The 13,516-nt window shown below is 45.1% G+C and overlaps 1 protein-coding gene and 1 pseudogene across 1 annotated transcript in view; both read right to left on the bottom strand.

Annotated features, from left to right (window-relative positions):
* Positions 1-281: 281 nt before the first annotated feature.
* CHRNA9 (cholinergic receptor nicotinic alpha 9 subunit) overlaps positions 282-13,516 on the bottom strand; it is a 16,705-nt gene continuing 3,470 nt past the window's right edge. Inside the window, exons 4-5 of the mRNA XM_006759309.2 lie at positions 9,195-9,727; positions 282-1,017 (exon numbers count right to left, since the gene is read on the bottom strand). Of these exons, the coding sequence (XP_006759372.1) occupies positions 476-1,017; positions 9,195-9,727 (1,075 nt within the window). The 3' untranslated portion in view covers positions 282-475. The remainder of the gene's footprint in view (positions 1,018-9,194; positions 9,728-13,516) is intronic.
* Positions 3,207-6,956, bottom strand: LOC102764810 (annotated as a pseudogene).

Below are 13,516 nucleotides of genomic sequence, written 5' to 3'. Positions count from 1 at the left end.
TAGGAATCAAATTTTAGAAAGCAATACAAGAATCTTATAAACAGCTGCATGATAATACATTTGAAAACCTAGATGAAATATCTAGAAATGGCTCAATAAAATCATTTCAACCTGGCTATAGTCAAATCTATCCCAAACAAATAATCTAAAACATGGAAAATGTTATATACACAGAATTACTCCAGTTCCTATATTAGTTTTCCATTACTGTTGTAACCGATTACCACAAATTTAATGCCTTAAATCAACACAGAAAAAATGAAAAGATCCTTGGACTTTGTAACTGTAGATTTATTTTTGTGTAGATGAGTAGTTTCTATTTAAGTTATGGTTCATTGGGTTTTCTGTTATTTGCAGCCAAATGCAACTTAACTGGTAAAAGTACTTCTGTAATTAAAATAGAGAAGACTTGGAGGAATTATTATTGTAGATCACAGAGAATTCTATTATTTCATCCCCACATACCAAGTGCTCATTAATCTGCTCTTGCTATGATCAAAACAGTCATCACAAACACCATAATGAAAAAAATCCACATGAAGAATCGATCTATGACTTTCGCAACCTTCTTCCATTCACTCCCCTTGGAAACGGTGGCCTTGTGGTCTTTGAGGCACTTGGCGATGTATTCGATATTCCTCGTCAGCACTTTGTACCGTGCACAGTAATCGTCAGCATCCCGTGGGGTCTCACCTTGGCACCCCAAGTCATTCTTTAAGAGTTTGTTCATTTCCTTCTTTCTGGGAAGGTCTTTGTTCCTGGCTGTTTTCAGATTAGCCTCTGGAAGTTTGCCATAAACCTTTGTGAGGCGGCCCCGCTCCCTGTCATGGCGGAGGCTAAGGCAACTCTCACCCACGTCGTAGACGAACAAGATCCTGGACATGTATTTCAGTATAACCACCCTGGCCCAGTGTGGTACTGGCCGGGCCTCAGCCCCACAGAAGTGGATATTCATCACCATAATGGTCAAGGCAGTGGAGGCTGTGATCAAGGCCATCGTGGCTATGTAGTATTTGCCTGAAAAATATCAACAACCAAGTCAGCTTAAAATTGACCTCATGTTTGGCTCAAAAAAAAACAAACACCCAAAACAAAACAAAACACACTTTTTCTAAGGAAGCCATATACACTGATGAGTACTACGATAGACTTTTGAATCAAACTTCCTGGGTTCAAATCCCAAGTTCTGTCGCCCACTAGACTTGTGTCCTGAAACAAGTTATATAATGCTGTTAAGCCTGAGCTTCTTTCTTTGCAAAATGAATATAATACTTGTATCTAACTCATAGGAATATAGTGAAGCTTAATTGCGGTGACTCATGTAAAGTCCTCAGAACTGTCCCTTATACCTACTTAAAAGGTTTGTAAATGTTTGCTGAGATCATGATGTGAAAAATCTTCACTTTCGACAGACAAACAAATAATTAACAATCTCAGCCAGTTCTCTGAATTGTCTTCAGGCCTCATTAATGTGAAAGCTCATTACTATTGAATAAGAAGAGACACTGCGTCCCTATCGATTTAACATGTGATCATATAATAAAGTGAATAATCCTGAAAAAAGGAAACAAAGGTAAAAATTTATAAAATACAGAACAAAAAAATCCAAGAAAATGAATAACATTGAAAGGGAGCTACTTTTTTAAAATAATGAAATCGATAAACTTTTGGTAAGACTGCACATGAAACAGAGGCAGGTGGTAGTGGGGAGAAAGAGGATGCAAAAGAGAAAATAAGAGAATCAAAATTGAGAAAACAATATAATAATCTTATAGTTGCATGATACTACATTGGAAACCTAGATCAAATTTCTAGAAATAGATGTCAAACATAGCATAAGAAGAAAGAACACTTGATTAGAAATGGAATTAATCAAATATATCTACCCCACAAATACTCTAGGGCCAAAAGACTTTGTAGGTGAGTTTTGCCAAACTTTTAAGGAACAGATAATTTCTTTCATTCAAGTTGTTCCAGAAATAGAAAAAGAGGAAAAACTGCCTGGTTCATTTTGTGAAGTCAATTTAACCTTGATTCCAAAAGTAACAAGAAAGGAAATATTAAGGCCATTTCACTTATAGACATATTTGAGAAAATCCTATAAAAATTATTAGCAAGCTAACTCAATTGGTGTCTTTAAATGATAATTCATCTTGATAAAGGAGGGTTTAGCTCAACATCAGAAAACCTAATTCACTACTTTAATAGAGAGTAAAAGAGAAAACTCATATGCATATCTTAACAGATGGAGAAAATGGATTTAATAATATTCATCATCTGTTTATTACTTGTTAAAAGCTCTGAGTAAACTAAAACTAAATGGAACTTGGTAAAGGTTAAGGGCCAGATGCCCAGATCAAATGCTATACTTATGAAGAAAACTTGAACACGTTTCTATGACTAGAAGTTCATTTCATGAGTGCTACAAATAAATTGTGATTGCTAATAAATATTCTCAAGATCTGTGTGCACCCTTCCTAAAAAAAAAAAAAATACCTTTTTTTAATCTCTTGCTCTGGATTTTTTATTATTATTTTTTTCCACAAGGAAATAAGATTTAATTCTACAAATTTACAAGCCAAGACAAAACAGAAATGAAATGTGGAAAACGAGGCCAGCAGTTCAACTCGAGGCCACGTCACCACAGCCCAGGCCACAGTAGCCCGTCATCCGGGCAGGACCAGGTCTGACCCACAGTCTCCCACTGCTCCTTCTGCTGCTCCCGCAGCTTGTGCTCCCGCTCCAGTTTCCTTTCCAGCTGCTCCAGGCAGTACCTCTCTCTCCGGGAATGCTCTCTCACCATCTCCCGCCTCTCCCACCCCCAGCGAGCTTCGTCCTGCCCGAAGGTTACCGATCAGAATTTTTTTTTCCCATTTTTGTTTCCTTAATAAGAAAATAAATATTATCAGGTCAAGGGAAAGTACAGGGGGCTGGACAGGAGCAGGAAGTGGGGCCAACACTTTCAATGAGTTTCATGGCTCTCTCCTCCACACAGTACCAGCTAGGGCATCAGGGTTCCCATCGTGTCCATTTGTCTGCATGTCCAGGTGTCCTGTGCTCACAACCCATTTTCCATCCCAGGGCTGCACGAGTTACCCCTTTCTTGGAGATGATACAGTGTACCCGTGTTGGCTGTGAGCCCCAGGTGGCCCCAGTGATTTGAGGTAGTGCGGACTAGACATTCTGGTCAAACCAGGCACAAATCCCTGTTTCTATTTTACCACAAGAAATGCAAATCAAGTTTGGAAAATGTCCAGTTAAGATCGTATCCTCATGGTCAGCTTTTCATCAGTAAGAGTGAGTCCAAGCCCTGGACCACTGCCACAGAAGACAAACAAGTCTTGCCTGTCAGCGCCGCCGGAAAGCCCGGGATATTCTCCAGGCATTGGGCTCCTCATAGTGGTTGCACAAGGGTTCCAGGCGCTGCTGCTTCTTCTGCTTGCTTAACTTCGTCAGGTCGGAGACCTTGAAGAAGGCAGGAGCGAACTCCACAAGCCACTGGGGGTCGATGGTGGTGACCTCACGCATGTACTCCTCTGTGGTCAGCACCAGCTCATGGTACACCACCCATTCCGGCTGTCTGTTGAAGAGAGCACTGGAAGGGTGGATGTAGACCACTTGCTGGTCAATCAGTGTCCGGTAACCCTCCTGTGGGTCTTTCTTGGCAGCATTTCAGAAGAATCCACTGGAGATGGCCTTCTGAACTCGGACTGTGGACTTACCGCAGGAAACCACATCCAGCTTGTGTCTGTCCATTATGCCTAACATCTGCTTGCAAATGTCCTGGGCCCGGCGCAGAGAACGAGCTTGGATAAAGTTCTCATAGCACCATGGGTTGGAAAACTTGTTGCTCTTCCAAGAATTGTACACGGCCAACAGGGTGAGGTGGTCTCCTTTGGTTTGGTGGAATTTGGCCTTCTTCTGACCAGCAAGGGCTTGTTTATCCTTGGGCCTGTAAAAAACGTTCTGCACAGACAGCATGGACACAATGGTCAGCATTTCCTCACTGCAGCCCAGATGCACAGACATGATCAGCATTTTGCACAGCATTGGTTCCAGTGGGAATTCTGCCATCCTGCAGCCCAGGCGGGTAAGCAGGCCCTCATCATCCAGGGCCCCCAGTGTGTACAGTTGCTCCATGGCCGTGATCAAGGTTTCCATTGGTGGGGCATCCATGAAGTCAAAGGACAGAAGGTCATTGATGCCCATGGCCTTGAGCGAGAGCACTGTGCTTGCTAAGTTGGTTCTCTGGATCTCCGGCACATTGGTGGTCAGCATTTCATCTCGGTAGGCTCGTTCTGTGTACAGCCTGTAACACTTACCTGGGCCTGTTCTTCCAGCTCTGCCAGCTCGTTGCTTTGCCTGAGCCTGAGAAATAGGAGTCACCACCAGCTGGTCGATCCCTGTCTTGGAATTGTAAACTTTCTGCTTCACAAAGACAGGGTCCACCACGTAGTAGATGCCATCAATAGTCAGTGATGTCTCTGCAATGTTGGTGGCAATCATGACCTTTCTGCTGCCAGGTGGAGCTGGGTCAAAGATTCGGGTCTGCATCTCACTGGGAAGAGCAGAGTACACTGGGAGGATAATCAACTCTGGAACATCAGGTCCCAGGGATTTCATTCTTTCATACAGGATCTCACAGGCAGTGTCGATCTCCTCCTGACCAGTCAGAAAGACCAGGATGTCACCTGGTGGTTCTGTTAAATGGATCTGCATGATGGTGATCAAGCTGGCATCCAGATAATCTGCCTCAGGTTCCTTTGTGTACAGTATTTCCACTGGATATGTTCGACCAGGGATGGTGAAGATGGGAGCTTCATAGAAGTACTGAGAAAACTTCACTGCATCCAAGGTAGCTGAGGTGACCATCAGCTTCATGTCCTGCCGTTTCTGAACAGTCTTCTTCAACAATCCAAAGAGCACATCAGTGTGAATTGTTCTCTATGTGCCTCATCCAACATGATGACCACATACTGCGTGAGGTCGGGGTCAATCAGGCACTCTCGGAGCAACATCCCATCTGTCATGTACTTGATGACTGTTTCAGGGCTGGTACAGTCCTCAAATCTAATGGTATAGCCCACCTCTTGGCCTAAGCAACAACCAAACTCCTCTGACACTCTTTTGGCCACTGACATGGCTGCCACTCTTCTGGGCTGGGTACATCCAATCTTGCCCCTGGAAGTGTAGCCTGCCTCTGCCAGGTACTGGGTGATCTGTGTTGTCTTCCCAGATCCTGCCTCTCCAATACCAATCAGGATCTGATTGTCATGGACAGCCTGGACCAGCTGCTCCTTCAGTTTATAGATGGGCAGGCTCTCTCTCTGCTCAAGGATTGACATCTGGGTCTTTTTTCCATAAGAAGCTTTGTTGCCCCCAAAGGCATGCTTCTTCCACTCGGGGATGTCATTGGGCATCATCCCAATACCTCTCATGTTGACAGCAATCTGCCTGCCTTCCATATCAGGCAAAGGATCAACCCAGTGTTTGTTGAGTCCCATGGGAATAGAATCCATTTCGGCTTCCCGCTGGGCTTGCTTGAGCTCCCGCCTTTCTTTGGCCAAGGCACTCTGCATCATGGCTGCATGAGAGAGCGAGCCATCTGGATTCTTAACAATTTCAATAGGGTTCATGTCCAGGCTTTGCTTGGTGTTCCCTCTCAGGAAGGGAGGCTCTTCCTCAACCAGTTCAATCTCAAGGTCCTCATCTACTTCATCATTTACTTTAGGAAGAATGCCAGTCTCTTCATCAAAGTCTGGAAACTCTTCTTTAGAAAGTACATTAGCAGGAATCATCTGTTTGATCTCCCACTTCTCTGGGTCAGAGATGCGGGTAAGGCGCTTGAGCTCCAGCGAGTCATCCTCTACTTCGGGGGCACTGATGAGGGAGAGGTGAGTGGGTCTGTCCGGATTCCTCATAGAAGTCTCCTCATTGGTCTCCCTGACAAGATTTCGCCGTCGATTTGGGTTTAGATCTTCCCCAGTCTCTTGATCCACATCCCTCATGCTCAAACTGGTCTTGGTCCCAGTGAAGGACAACACTTTGCTCACCACATCAGCCACATTAGCGACACGGCCTTCCCGCCGGAGCTCAGAAATATGCAGCAGGCCTTCCTACCGCTTCCTTAGTCCCTCTAGCTGCACAAAACATCCAAACTGCATGATGCTGGTAACTTTGCCATTGTAAACGTCCCCGATAGCAGGCTCTTCTGGGGGAGGGCGGTCCACGTGCTTATCCCGCCATCTGTCCAGATTCCTCTCCCATTTGTGTCGGTCCTTCCGGTCTCGGGGGGGACTCTGACTTCTGCTCCTAGACCGATATCTAGACTTCCCTTTATTCCTCTCCCGGGTCCTGGAACGTGATCGAGAGCGGGACCGGTGTCTCCGCTTGTGGTCTCTATCACGGTCTCATTCTCGGCTCCAGCTCCGCCTCTTCTTCTTTGCCTTGTCCCGGTGGTCGGCATCTCTCTGCTTCTCCCAGCCCGCTGCACTGGGCGTCAAAGCCTCCAGCTCTCTCAGGACATCCACAGCGACTTTCACATCATCCTCATCCAGCATGGTCCGAACAGAAGGGTTGTCTGGTTGGCAAAGGACTGGAAAGAATTCTTTCAGCTTTTCTTTCTCAGTTTTGGGTTTAACAACTGGATCTTTGCCAGGAGAGGACTTTGGGGGAGGCCGCATGGTTTGTATGAGACGCAGCAAGTTACTGATAAGAGAATCCGTGAATTCCGCACCATTTTTGACCAGGGAAGTCTTAAAAGTATCAAAGGTGGTATTTTTCTCAGCAAGACTGATGACAAATTCAGCCAGGTCCTTGTCGTTGATCCCCATGTGATTGTTCAACTCAGTGCAAACCTTCGACACCAAAGACAGATACTCGAGTTTGGCGACTTCTTCCGCGAGGCCTAGCTCCGCCCCGTTGACGGCTCCCACCAAGGCCACAACCACCGCCATCGCTATGGCTTCCCCCGCGTCCTCACTCACGGTCGGAATTTTTTAAGCACTTTACCTCTGCCTTCTCCTCCTGCTCCTTCTGTAGCTTCTTTTCCTGGAGAATCTAATGTAAGGTCTTCACTTTCCAAGAGGCCTTTTCCTCACGTAGTGGAGTGAAGCCACCCTGCGCCAACACCTCCGCTGTCGCTGGTCCGGAGTCTGAAGAGAAACTGCAGCGTGTGCCTGGAGCATCGCTTTTAACCTGAGCGTCGGCTCAGGATGATGACGTATTCTCCAGTTTCCAGCTGGAGCCAGTCAGGGGTGTCTGGCGCCCCCTGGTGGCTCTTCCCCTGCAGTGCCTACCGGAGCCTGCTGCTCCTCACACAGAGCAAAGCCACCCTGCCAGGTGGTCAGTGGTTAGAGCGAAGTGCTCTGTCCCGGAGTTGGGCAGGGCGGGGGTGGCGTGTGGTGATCACGGGTTGGATTTGGGGGCGGGCAGGAGGCAGCTGGTGGTTCAGTCCCACATCAATGTTTCTCTCCCTTCCTCTCTTCAAAAATCAATTTAAAAATAGGGTGGGGAGGCAGCCCTAGATGGTTTGACTCAGTGGATAGAGCATCGGCCTGTGGACTGAAAGGTCTCGGTTCGACTCCAGTCAAGGGCACATACCCAGGTTGTGGACTTGATCACCAGTGTGGGGCCTGCAGGAGGCTGCTGATCAATGGTTCTCTCTTGTCTCTCATCATTCATTTTTCTCTCTCTCTCTCCCTCTTCCTTCCTCTCTGAAATCAGTAAAAATATATTTTAAAAAAAGAAATATAAGAACCACCCTAGCCAGTTTGGCTCAGAGGATAGAGTGTCGCCCCTTGCGCAGTGGAGGGTAAAGGAGCAATGCAATATCCCTTTGATATTGGTCTGTAAGTCTCTGGTTCTGAAATTTCTCCTCATTGCCTACTTTAAGGAACTAAAAAATAGGTCTAGTTTTTTACTTGGGTAAGCAACTTTTTTAAAATTTATTTTTTATTTTTAAATATATTTTTATTGATTTAAGAGAGGAAGGGAGAGGGAGAGATAGAAGCATCAATGATTAAGAGAGAATCATTGATCGGGCTGCCTCCTGCACACCCTTTACTGGGGACAGAGCCTGCAACCCAGGCATGTCCCGTTGACCGGAATCGAACCCAGGACCCTTCAGTCTGCAGGCAGGCACTCTATCCACTGATCCAAATCAGTTAGGGCAGGGTAAGCATCTTTTACAATAACACAGCATTGACATAGAGGTGTTGCAGCTGAGTGATATCCTTGGTGGCAGGGTGTAGGTATTGAAGGTGTTGGGAGGGAACTCAGAATGAGGTAGGTAAAAAAAATACAGGAGACAGGAATGGTAGTCTCAGTCTACACTCTACCCTTAGGAGGACATTTCATTATTGCAGATTTTTAAAAATGTGATCCACTTTAGAATCACCTCAGATTCTCAAATCTTGCCCAAGATTGCTTAATTAAACTCTATAGATATAGGAACCTGAATTTTTACAAGCCCTCACACACCTATTATACCCAATAAAGGTTGAGAATTATTCTTTTAAGGGTAGATGGTAGGCTTAAACCCAGTTCATTTCTAACACGTTTACCATTCTTCCCAAGGAGAGACCCCTTGTGATGTGAAAAGATAAAGAGAGTCACTCTTTACTCAGTACTTATCATATTCCAGGCTCTGAGCTAAGCAATGGCACATGAGGTAGCAGTTACATGAATTTTGCTGATGAGGTAGCAGACTCAAAGATCAAATAACTTGTCAGATATTGATCAAGGAATGAATGGTGAAGTCAGAGTTCAAATGCAGATTTCTTTTGACTTTAAAAAATCAAGGCCTTCAACTCAAAATCACCCAGAACGCTTATTAAAACAGATGCCTGCCCTCACCCTCAGGGTCCCTAATTCATTAGGTCTAGGGTAGGCCCTGAGAATTTGTATTTCTAAAAAAGATGCTGATGCTATGGGTCTGGGGACCTCCCTTTAAGAACCATTGCTCTAAACTGTATTGCCCCTCAATCTTCTTTTGGGTCAATCTGGAGACCACAAGGCCAGTTTTGTTTCCAACAGCCACACTGTATTCAACGATGCCAACTGAAGACACTAAATGAAGTATGTGACAGCCTGGGTTGAGTGTGAAGCTGGCCTAACTGTTATAAGTTTAAAGGCATACATATCACTGCAGTCACTACAAAGTTGGGCCCAAAGTGTAAGGCACGTGAACTCACCTATCAGAGGGACATTTTCTGAGGCCGGCATGATCTCTGCCACCATGAGCTGAAATACAGTCATGGCCAACAGGATGGTCACTCCCAGGGAGACCTTTTCCCCAGAGGCTGCAGGGAGATAAAAACTCAAGGGAGCCAGAAAAGAGATGAGGATGCAGGGGATGAGGAGGTTGACGATATAGAAGGAGGACCTCCTCTTCAGAAGGAGAGTGAATGTCACATCGGGGTAAGGCTCAGAGCAGCAGCCATAGGAGATCACGTTCCTCACCGCAGGCATGCCATGGACCTCCCACTCCACATCTTCAATGAAGTCGGAGAGGTCTCCAGTGTCCAGGGCGTTGAATATGTCCACCTGATTGCCATTGTAGGTCCAAGAACCAAAGGTCAGGTTGCACTGCTGCTTATCAAAGGGGAAGTAGGTGACGTCCACCACACAGGAGCTTTTGGTGATGGCTGGTGAGTCCCAGGTGATCAGCCCATCATACCGCAGGACCACATTGGTGTTCACAGGCTCGGAAGATTCATCGTCAGCCCTGAAAGTTAGAGGAAGAAAATGAAAGCAGCTTGCTGGAATAACTCACCAACTTCCCATTCCAGACAGCTCACCACCCTGTGTCCATCACTTCAATGTCTTTGGCTATGGGTCACCATTCTCCCTGTTACTTTGGCATGAAAATCTGAAATCAACTCTAATTTTCTCTTCTCCTTCACCTCCTGTGATTAGTGAGGGGCAAGTTGTCTTGGACTCTTCCTTAAAAGCATCTCTGCTTTATGTCTCTTCCTCTCTATTCCCAATACCACTCTGCTGGTCCAGGTATAATGACTTATAAATCCAGACAAAATGTAAACCTGTCAAAGCTAACATCTGAAAGGGAGGTTCTGCTTACCTGATTTTGTTAACTTTGGGCACAAGAATATTAAGGCAACTTTTTGTTGCTGTTGGAAAAGTTTTACATGTGTAGTAGAACTTTTGGAAAACATGGACGAAGTTTTATTCACCCAGAATTTAAGATATAATAATTTATTCTGGATAAATGTTCTTTTTGCTTTGTCAACATGTATGCCTGGCAATTTGGGGTACAGAATTTTTATTTTCCTTTGGGGATTTCTCTTTCTCCACCACCATTGCAAGGCATATTGACTGTTGATCAAGTCATAATAGGAGTTATGACCTTCAGTTCAGGGACAGACAGCCAAAGATAACTCTATAGGAAGGTAGCATATCCTGACCTCACTTTGTTTTCTCCCTTTAATTTCACACTGGTGCTCCCCAGAAGCCAGAGGGAAGAGTTTAAAGGCATTCCTATTTATTTACTTTAAAACCAATATCTTATTGTTTTCTCTCCCTGGTTTCTCTGATCAGATTTTATAGCTCAAAACTTGCAATGGTTTCTTATTGTCCACCAAATACTCCAAGCCTCCTTAGTTTAATGTCCCAGATGTTCCATGATCTACTCCCATCTCACTTTCCAGCCTGACGTCTTCCACGGTCTCCTTCACTCACACTCCACCAACCAGGGCTGAAACCCTAACGCTTCCTGTGAGTTTCCCTCCTTCACTCAAACCCTTTCTTCGATCTATAATATTTTGCATGAACAAATCTAATACATTGTTCAAGACCCACTTCTTAAAGCATTAGTAATGTCAACTGTAATTGATAAGTAAAATTTTAAAGTAAATTTTAAAAAAGATTCACCTCCTATGAGAAGCCTTCCCTGCCTCTTCAGTCAGATTAAATATCCATCGTTTGTTTTGTGTGTTTTTTAAAAAATATTTTATTGATTTCAGAGAGGAAGGGAGATAAAGAGAGAGATAGAAACATCAATGGTGAAAGAGTCATTGATTGGCTGCTTCCTGCACACACACACACACACACACACACACACACACACACACCACCCCCACTGGAGATCAAGCCTGCATGTGCCCTGACAGGGAATCAAACCATGACCTCCTGGTTCATAGGTCGACTCTCAACCACTGAGCCACGCCAGCCAGACTGGAGGCTGAGTTTTAAAATCCTAATTTATTCTTCAACACACTACAGAATGCCTTTCCCAGAAGGAAGATTTGACAAAGAGACGTAGGTAGGTAGGTAGGTAAATGGGTTGCTTGAATAATTAAGGCCCATTCTCCTTGAGAAAGTGTCATGACATCATAAAAATGTCACCAAGAGATATTGATTCAAAACCTGGTTCAGGTTTTATAACCTGGAGCAAGTTACATCTCACCTGTAAAAGTAAGGAGTATAATACTTTAAAGTTTCTTTTTGAACATTAGATTAAGTAAGTAAATTATATGTATTAATTTCTATTGCTATTGTAACAAATTCCATAAACCTAGTGTCTTAAAACAATACAAATGGAACATCTCTCGAGTTCTGAGAGGTCAGAAATCCTGAAATTGAGATGCAGACAAGGCTGTAATCCTGTGGAGGCTCTGAAGGACTGTCCCTTTCCTGGTCTTTTCCGGCTCCTCGAGGCTGCCTGCATGCCATGGAGCAGGGCAGCACTCTGCCCTCTGCTTTCTTCCTGGCATCTCCTGCTCTGACCCTCCTGTCCCTCTTTTATAAGAACTCCTGTTTACATTGGGCCCAGCTGGGTAATCTCCTCACTCAAATCCTTGCTGTAATCACACCTGCAAAGTCCCCTTCGCCTCATAAAGTAACATATTCACAGGTTTCTGGGATTAGGGTGTGGACACTTCGGGGGCGATTTTTCTATCTACCACCCTTTGCAAAGCCCCAACTCTGCCTGACACATAGTATGTGTCCAATATATGTTCCTTTCTTCTCTTCCCCTTCCCTGTGTTTCTAACTGGGCTCCTTGTTCTCAACCAGAATATGAACATGACAGGGACCAACTTTCAAAATGGAGGTCGACAGAACAGGATGACCCTGAGGATATGTCATTTGTTTCCCTCTTTTCTTCCCTTTCCTCAACCACTCAGTGCCCTCCAGGCAGCCCCTCGTCCCCTTGGAGCTGATCAAAGACTGAGCTGATCTTAGTCACCTAGCACTTGTGCACACAGGTCTTTCCCGGTGGGGGCTGTAAGAATCCCACCCCAGAACCGGAACCGGAGGAGTGGGCTGGTGAAGGAGAGAACAGTGAGTCCGCCAGTTCTTTCGGTCGCCAGAGTGCCTGGACCCTCAGCGTAGACTCGTCTGTGCACTCAGTCCCACCATCCATCCCACCAGTGCCGCTTCCTGAAGGGCACTCGTGCCCACTTGCAGGCTGAGCTCTCTCTTAGGAGAGATTCCCTGAGCTGCCCCTCACTCACCTTGTTCTGAGCCCAAGAGGAGCCTTTCCCAGCCCATGGAAACTTGAGTTCCAGAATAAAAAGATATCGAAGCTCCTTTGACAATAGGTGGAGCAACTGAGCCTGAATTGTGACAGAACAAGCTGGCTCCTTCTCAAAATGTGGTCCACGGACCAGCAGCTCTAACATCTGGAGCTTATAAAAGTGCAGAATAAAAAACTCTAGCCTAGACCCACTGACTCAGAATCCGTATTTTGATTAGCTCCTTGGGTGATTCATGTGTGCTTTACAGTTGAGAAACATAAACCTTACCTACATTTACTCAAGGCCCCTTGCTCTGAGATCAGCCAACTGGTGACCTTATAACTTCGTTCCTCCTCCTCTCCATACAAAGTCCAGTATCCATAGGCCAGCTTCCAGCTGGTCCATCCCGATTTAATCCTAGTAGTATCATTGTTATTGATACGTGATCTTGGAGAAGAGGACACTACTATTATGTGTTGAATTGTGTCCCTCCCAAAATTCGTATGTTGAAATCCTAGCCCTCAGCACCTCAGAATGTGACCTCATTCAGAATAGAGTCATTACAGAAGTAATTAGCTAAGATGAGGTATAGTAGGGTGGATACTTAATCCAACACAGCTGCTGTCCTTATAAAAGGAAACTTGTGTGCCTGGCCCCTGTGGCTCAGTTGGTTGAGCATCGTCTCATGCACCCGGAGGTCACTGGTTTGATTCCCAGTCAGGGCACATGCCTGAATTGCTGGTTCAGTCCCCAGTGTTTCTCTCTCATCGATGTTTCTATCTCTCTCTCCCACTGCCTTCCTCTCTCTGATATCAATTAAAGAAAAAAACATATTAAAAGGGAACATGTGGCCCAGACAGTACAGAGAAAATGCCATGGGAAGATGAAGCAGAGATTGGGGTGATGCTTCTGTAAGTCAAAGAACATCAAAGACTGCTACCAACCGCCTGAGGCCAGGGGAGAGGACGGGCACAGATTCTTTTTTAAAAAAAATTTCTTTATTGATTAAGGTATTACATATGTAATACCATTACCCCCAA

This window comes from Myotis davidii, unplaced genomic scaffold (assembly GCF_000327345.1).
Source record: "Myotis davidii unplaced genomic scaffold, ASM32734v1 scaffold235, whole genome shotgun sequence".
Taxonomy (NCBI): Eukaryota; Metazoa; Chordata; class Mammalia; order Chiroptera; family Vespertilionidae; genus Myotis; species Myotis davidii.
This window is presented reverse-complemented; position numbering and strand designations above follow the sequence as displayed.